We start from the raw sequence: 8,271 nt of genomic DNA, 5'->3' as shown, positions 1-8,271 counted from the left end.
GGTGGTGATGGTGCTCAGTTACCGGCTTAGCCTGGGGGGGTAGCGTAGGCCGCATTCCTTCAGTTTGCATCGCAGCTGGGGGCGGGGGAAGAAGCCTCGAAAAGATTCGTAACGCTGCCCGCTTCTACCCTCTGCGCACGTGTGCTGTAGATTTTAAAATGGGCTCCCGTTTAAGCAGAGCAGCTGCCCTGCTGGACGTAGAATGATGACGTCCGCCTCCTTTCCCGTGAGAATGCTCTTCTCATTACGTGAATAGCATTTCCCCTTCACGTTATTGACATAACGTGCACGCGTTAATCTTGCGTATTCGTAAGCTTAAAAAGGCATTCCTTTCTGCCTTGGCGTGCTTCCAGTTCAGCTCTACAGCTTCTTGTGTGAACAACTTTTTGGTAGCCTCCCGGAAAAAATAATCACGGGAAAGGCCGTTTCATTTTTACAACGTGTCCGTATGTGTTTTAAACGTAACTGATTACAGACACAGGACTTATTTTGGGGTACTGTTAGTCTGAAAATATTGTTCCAAAGTAAAAAAAGCAAACCTGTTCTGCCTGAAGAAAACTTGGGTAAAAATAAAACCTAAACGAAGTGCTCCTTTCTGTCGCCCTTCTACCTTGACACAAACATGAAGAAAACTTTTACCTCATTTGGAGTGGTATTCTAGTGTCCGTACAGTTTTAGATGCACCCAGCAAGTACAGCTGCATATCTAAGCTCTTCAGCTAAACTCTTTTACAAAAAATAGCTTCATAAAGTATGTGGTATTTCCACATGCTAGTGCAAGGAAATCTTTTTTTTTTTTAAAACAGCTTCCTTTTTTTATCACATTGCCTGAACATTGGTTTTGTTTTTGTGAAGATGGTAAGCCTATGCTGCGTCAGGGCGACACAGGAGACTGGATTGGCACGTTTCTAGGTCATAAAGGTGCTGTTTGGGGTGCCACTTTGAACACGGATGCCACTAAAGCAGCTACAGCAGCGGCAGATTTTACAGCGTAAGTGATTAACTGTCTCTGAAGTCTGCATTTTGCTTTAAGTCTGTAGTGCTCTTTGGTGACATACAGCTGCAGTAAATTACTGATTCACTTGTTTTTCTTTAGTAATTGTTAGCTTATTTATGGCCAGCCGAAATCAAACCTAGACTTTTAGGTTCTTGAAAGTAGCAGCTACAATTAATTCCGTCAAGATGAACAGCTAGGATTGCTTCTTGATAAATACACTTAATTACCATACTGGTAATAACATTTCTGTGCGGCTCTAATCTCTGTCACTGTAGTTATAGCAGAGTTGAAAGAGTGATTTTTATTTCGCTTCTACCAGTTCTCTTTTTATTACGAGAAAACTCTTGTGAAAATTTTAGTGAATTATTTCTTTGATGTTTTTTGTTGTTTGTGCTGTTTGCAGTGTATACTCATATTTGGCAAGTTGAATCCTGTTAGTAGAGGGCAATCAATCTCTATTAAGTTGCAGAGAAGAACTGCCTTTGTCTTAAAACTAAAATGCTAATTAGTCCGCATTATCCTGAAGAAGAGGCTAAAGGAAAATGGTGGGATAATACAAAAAAAAAAGGCTTTAGTAAAAGCACGTAAAGTATTCTCATTGACTAACCGGGTTATAACTTACAGGAACGTAGCATTTGTGATAAAATGTCATGATGGTGTCCAGAAAGATGGCTTGCAAACTAATCTGACTGTTCAGGTTGATTTGTCCTGGTGCTACTAAAATATAAATGTTTTCTCTTGACGTTTAGCAAAGTGTGGGATGCTGTGTCAGGCGATGAACTGATCACATTGGCTCACAAACACATTGTCAAAAGTGTGGATTTTACACAGGTATGAGAAACCTTTATACCTGATTCACCAGGGAAGTAAGCTCTTGAGTATGTTTTGGTATTAGTTACTTTTCTACTTTTTACGTGTGTATCTTAACAGGCAAATAATCTAGCACACCACCTCTAGCTTTTAAGATTGTAACTTAAATGTAATAAGCGTGTTAGAGGCTGGCTGAGAGAAAGAACCGGGTTTTTTTTAAGACTCACGGATGAAGGCTGGTATTTTGATTCAAAATAGAGTTGACCCTTTATAACTTCTGTTTCAGGATAGCAATTATCTGTTAACAGGTGGACAAGATAAACTGTTGCGTATCTACGACTTGAGCAAGCCAGAAGCAGGTGAGTCTGCTTTTAGAACTGATTCTTGTTTTTTGGAGTTAAATTACAGAAAGTAGCTCTTAATTTCAGAACTTTTATGAATCACGAAAGGCAAAGTTGAGGATTGTTTTACAAATGTAGTGTCTATAACCTTTTGCTGGAGTAAGATAATCTGTATGTTTTAAGTTTACGCTTTTACAAGTGAATTAGAGTTTATCTACAATGGACTTCAAGGAAAGCATGTTTCAGTTCAATGCAGACTCATTAGAAATAGGTCTAACTAATGAAAATTTAGTCATCTGAAAGAAAAAAGACTCCACGTATTTAAGTGTGTTTAAATTCATGTTGATACTGAACTACTGATGATTGATGTGAAGCTAGAGAACCTTGATGTTAAACTAGTGAAGCTTTTTAAATTTAGGCAATCAGGTACTCAGTTTACATTTATCCTGTGTCTGGAGTAAGATCTACAAATAAAGTCATAAGTGCTTGAAGTAATTTTACAGTTTCTGGTAAACGGAAATCCATATAGTTTAAGAAAGCTCCCAAACTGCTGCGTGGCATTATTTCATTTTCTTACATATATTAAAATATTTGGCTTTATTTTAAGAACCTGACGTTGTCAGTGGACATACTTCTGGCATTAAAAAGGCTTTATGGAGCAGTGATGACAAACAGATTCTTTCAGCTGATGATAAAACTGTCCGGTAAGAAAAAGTAACTTTCAGTTTCCTAAGAAGCTCGCTTTTATTTATTGTCATAATCTATGTGAGAAGATAGTTATGTTTTTTGGTGAAGGATATAAGTAACAAAGGTTATTTGATCCTAGATTATTATAGCTGCATGCACAATACAGTTCTCTTCTGCTGTTAGAGACATAGCTTTTGTAATAATTCTAATTTACCCCAAAAATGTGTCCTCCCTGATAAGAAGAGGTGGTCTTTGAGAACTGCATAGTAGAATAAGTTTATGCCTTTCATAATCCTAGAGAAGGTGAATTTATGGATGAGGTCTTGTGAATACACATTGTGCTGAGGTATTGCTGCCTTTTCTTCTGCAGTCCAGCCTTGAAAGATGCACAAGGCACGGACTAGCGAGGGACTGGGATAAATGACTAGGAGGAGTATCTGGAAACAGCGCACTGTTGATAGACGTAGCCCTCTTTCTCTGCCATGCTGATAAGTTGAGTAGGCTTTAGTGTTTTTATAAGGTGGCTCATCCAGTTACAGTTAAGTGTTTTGTTTACTTTATGCCCAATTGGTAGGAGATGTGCTGAAACCCAGACGAACCTGGCTGCTGGGGAGATGAATTGACAAAGACCCTTCCTCAAACTACACTGTCCAGAAAAGATGGGCGATGCGCCTTACTGCTTCCTCAGCTTTCTGGCTGATACGACCAGTGTCATCTCATGCCTAGCGGTCTCGCCATTCTTATATTTATGGCACAAAGGAGAGAGAAATAGAATGGTCTTTTCTGCTTTGCGGAAGGAAGGATGGGAGGGTGAAGTCACTGGTGCAACTTCCCTGTAGTTTTCTTTTCAGCTCCAGTTCTTTTCAGTTTCTTGGTGTTCAAGATAGGCAAGAGCCTGGTCTTGTTTATTTTTCTCTGAATTGTAGAGATAGAAATGCAGCAGTCAGCTAATGAATGAAGATTCTCACTTGTCTTAGCAAAACAATTTCATGTCTTTCCTGTTTAGATAGCTCTTGCACCCCTAGATAGAAAAATAGATTATACAAACAATAGAGATTCATTTAAGATAAATTGGCATTAGTACCTCTTTGCCTTGTGAGGTATAAAGGCAGAACGGAATCTTCAAGCCTTGCTTCTAGAAAGCTCTGTTGCTCAGGAGACTTACAGCAAGGTTTTTAATCTCTAAGAGAATCCTTGAGTAGTTAAATGGTCTGTGTACCATTTAATGTTGTTGCATTAAGCTTCAAAAGTAGCAGTATTTCAAAGTAAGCCTGTCTTCATTCTCACCTAGGCAAAGTTTTAAGATCAGGATGCTGCTGAGAATCTGAAGTACCTGTAGAATTAAACCACAGTCTTTGTTAGGTGGCTTTTTCCATCCCAATCTTGCCATGGATGGGAGGTGAAAATTGTTTGATTTGCTGAAGTAATCTGAATTGTCTTTTCCTCCCGCCCCCCACCCCCCCCTCTTAAGCCTCTGGGACCGGAGTACCATGACCGAAGTGAAGGCACTAAATGTTGCAATGTCAGTGAGCAGCATGGAGTATGTTCCAGAAGGACAGATACTTGTGATAACCTATGGGAAGACTATTGCTTTTCATAGTGCAGAAACGTAAGTCCAAAACCACAGAATTTTCACAGGTTGAGTAATGGGCTTGGTTGTGGGTAAAAACTGACTGTACGAGGCCAGAATCACCAAGTTGTCGGAACTGGGAACTGGTGTCAGTAGACATCTTCACTTGCCATCTTGTCAGAGGCAGAGTGTGAAACAACTACTCTTTTCTAAAATAGTGAACCCTAACTGTCTGTAAGATGCTAGACTGTAAAGATTCAGTACCATTTTTGTATTTCACACTGATTGTGATTGTGGTGCAATAAGTTTCAGCCAGGGTTCAGTTCAGTGCTTTTCAGAGAAGTAGTTATTTATACATCTATATGGTATCTTAAGAAAGGAAGTTACATGCTTACGCATATTCCAGAAAGTCGTTCTGAATGTGTGAGCCTTTTGTTTCGTTTATCCTGAACTCGTTTCTAACTTGATGAGCATGATTTGCGAGTATTAAAACTTGTTTCAGCAACTGTGCATGGGTGTCTTCTGTTTTTCTTAAAAGCAGTTGTGATTTGTAGAATCACAATTTCTTTGCTCTCAGGATTTTTTTTTAATGAACTTTGTTAACAAACTTTTCTCCCGCAGCCTAGAGCAGATTAAATCATTTGAAGCACCTGCTACAATCAATTCGGCATCACTTCACCCTGCGAAAGAATGTTTGGTTGCAGGTGGTGAAGATTTTAAACTCTATAAATATGACTATAATACAGGAGAAGAATTAGGTATGTTTGTCTTCTATAATCAAAAATGAGTTCTGAAATGGGTATTAGATTAGTGACATAATGACTAATAAATGAAACTGTTGTACTCAAATAAGGTCTTAGCACAGCATGCTGTGCAAGAGGATAGAAAGGTATATCATCTGTTAAGCATTTATCTCAGTATACCTAATGTTATTCTTCTGGAACTAATTAAATTCTCCATTAAACAGCTCTTTGTACCTATTTAAAAAAAATTAATTCATTCTGTATTGCTGCAATATCAAGCTGTATGTTAACTTAAGTGTCATACTATAGCATTCATTAAATGTCTAATGAGTTGCAGCTACTTGCTTTTATGAAAATTGTTACATGTTTGTGTTCTTGTTAACGTTGGCTAAATATATTTCAAAAAAGTGTATTTCTAATTTTGTCAGTTGATCCTGTCCTTGTTTTAAACTTATGTATGTAGAGGGCATGGCTGAAGGAACAGAGCATGTGTACTCCATGCTACTGGCTTGCTTTGTAGTTTTGCCTAGAATAATTAAGTGCCTATTTTCTTGCAGTTAATAAAATTTAATATGTTACTGAAATTAGAGATGGCTGAGATACCAATTAATAGAAGTTTTGTTCTGTGTCAGAAGTTAAATACTGAGAAAGTGCCTCCCATCAGTATTTTTTTCCCCTCTTCTGATCAGTTTTTACTAATTAATTTCAGTTTGTTGGCTGAAATTTGAAATTAATGGTCTTGATATGTTCTCTTACAGAATCTTACAAAGGACACTTTGGTCCAATTCACTGTGTGAGATTTAGCCCTGATGGAGAGTTATATGCAAGTGGCTCTGAGGATGGTACACTAAGGCTGTGGCAGACAACAGTAGGGAAAACCTATGGTCTTTGGAAGTGTGTAGTTCCTGGTAAGTGTGTGCTTGTTCCTGGTGAAACTTGGCTGCTTCGTGTGCACTTTTTAAGTAATGTCTATCATAAGTGGTAAACGTCATCTGAATTTCATACAGTAACTGTACTGTCTTCTGAGGGTCTCTCTCCACTCAAGTCTGTTAGATTTAAGGATTTACTTTTGTAGCTGTCATTTAAGCAATTAACTTCAAACCTGTAAGCTTATTGAATATAGATGCTTTGTGGATAGTTAAGCAAGTAGTCTGATCTATGTTTATGTTACAGAGCAAGAAATAAGAAATACTACTTTTATAAATCTTAAAGATATAAGAATCTCTAGAAAGAAGTGTGGATGATAGTTTTATTTTATATTGTACTTTGGTTCTCTAAACCTGGGGGGGGGGCAATGTCTAGAAAACTGCAAGTGAGTATTCATTAATGGATTGCTTACCCAACTCTTCCTCTTCAACACTAAATTAAATGGAAATTTTTTTTTTTTTTCATTAAAGTGGGGGGTGGAACTGAAGGTATTGACTGTTTTTTCTCCCTCCTCTCTACAGAAGAGGAGAATGCAGAAGCAGCAAAAGCAAGGACCACCCTTCCAGGAACTGCAGAGGAGGAAATAGGTAATGCACTGAACTGCCAGCTTCAACTCAGCTAAGCGTTAAAAGATCAGTCAAGATGGTAGCATTCTTTAGTATGGAAGAAGTAGTTAGTCCCTAAGTGCCTTCTGGCATTTTTCACTCTTCTCAAAAGATCTTTGAGTGCATTTTCCTGAAAATGACCGTGGTAAGTGTCAGACTAGTGACTAAAGCTGTGCAGACTGAACAGATGAGGCAGAGTAACTGGATCAGGTTAAATGGAAAAACAAACTGAACTGGTCTTTAAGCAATCCCTGCAACGTTTCTTTGGTTTATATATCTAAGTTGAAGTTAAATAATACCCTTCTTACTTAATTGCAGAAGATCTTGCCTCTGAAAACTCAGATTCAGTGTACAGCTCAACTCCTGAAGTTAAGGCCTGATTATCGTGACTGTTACGCAGCATATGGACATACAAGACTACATCAAGTGAACAGTGATAAACAGCAGCCTTCCAGAGCGCGCTCTCTGCATAAGGCAAAGATGGGCAGTAATTGGTGAGAATGCGGTGGAACTGGCTGGGTGTTGTCTGTAAGAGAACTGAGTATCCAAAAAAAAAAAAAGACAAGTAGAGTTTTGCTATCTTTTTAGCATAACTGCCTACTGTCTTTTCAAAGATGTGCAAGCCAAGATCCAGTCTCTCCAATTTCCATTAGACTCATTGTAGTGTGTTTTCTTTATTATGGAGAAGAGATACAATGGCTTTTACCCATTTTTTTTTTCTTGAAAGTTGGAAAATTTGGCTTTAGTTGAAAAGAAGGATTATGTACTAAAAGTATTTGGTTTGGGTTTTGTTTCATTGTATGCTGCTTCTGAATGTTTAACTGTTTTCAGTTGTCTAAATAAAATGCCTCTCAAAACTCGTATCTTACTGTTGAGCATTGGGTTCATGGAATGGAAAAGCAACCAAGTTAATTACGTAATCCTTTCTAGCATCTTGGTTTTGTACTATACAGAGGGAGAGCAATAAGAGTGTTTCATTGTTGGTACAGAGGGTAGCAAGTTCCTTGATCTGTAAGCTTTGTGTCTTTTTATTCTTTAAAGTTTGAATGTAAACGTGAGTCTCTAAAATCAAAACTAGTGAAAACTCCTACATTAAACGTGCTGCCTGAAGTATTTGGTTGTACATGAAAATCTCAGAGGTTGGCTATGAATCTGTATAAAGCTTGGGTTTAGTCCTTCAGACTGGATAAAAAAGTTACTCTTTCAAGGTTACAAATCATATTTTCTTCATTAAAGAAAATATTGCCATTCTTTAACTTGTCACTTCCTTTAATGTTATGCTGAAAGGTTTACATCATGCATTCTGTATGGAAAGGAGAAAAGTTACACAGAGGTATATTTATTCATACACCTTTTAATTTTTTTTCAGTCATACTTGTCCTTACTGTTCTTTTGGATTTTTTCCCAAGGGTACAGTAATGCTATCATCTTTGAAAACTGAAGCTTAACATTTGAAAACTGGGGTATACATGGAAACATGGGCAATTCTGTCTGAACACAAGAAAATACTTTTCCATGGTGAAGGGCGGTCTAACACTGGAACAGGTTGCCTGGAAAGGTTGTGAAGTCTCCATTCTTGAAGACACTCAAAA

At 37.9% G+C, this 8,271-nt stretch overlaps 1 protein-coding gene across 1 annotated transcript; it reads left to right on the top strand.

Annotated features, from left to right (window-relative positions):
* Window positions 1–837: 837 nt before the first annotated feature.
* On the top strand, window positions 838–7,930 carry STRAP (serine/threonine kinase receptor associated protein). Its single transcript, XM_009332849.1, has 9 exons — window positions 838–990; window positions 1,746–1,827; window positions 2,093–2,165; window positions 2,755–2,851; window positions 4,306–4,443; window positions 5,026–5,162; window positions 5,906–6,055; window positions 6,596–6,661; window positions 6,998–7,930. Exons 1-9 carry the CDS (start codon window positions 866–868, stop codon window positions 7,057–7,059), a joined length of 930 nt encoding a protein of 309 aa, XP_009331124.1. The 5' UTR covers window positions 838–865; the 3' UTR covers window positions 7,060–7,930.
* Window positions 7,931–8,271: the final 341 nt, after the last annotated feature.

Source organism: Pygoscelis adeliae, unplaced genomic scaffold (genome assembly GCF_000699105.1).
Source record: "Pygoscelis adeliae isolate BGI_AS28 unplaced genomic scaffold, ASM69910v1 Scaffold38, whole genome shotgun sequence".
In the NCBI taxonomy this organism is placed as follows: domain Eukaryota; kingdom Metazoa; phylum Chordata; class Aves; order Sphenisciformes; family Spheniscidae; genus Pygoscelis; species Pygoscelis adeliae.
This window is presented reverse-complemented; position numbering and strand designations above follow the sequence as displayed.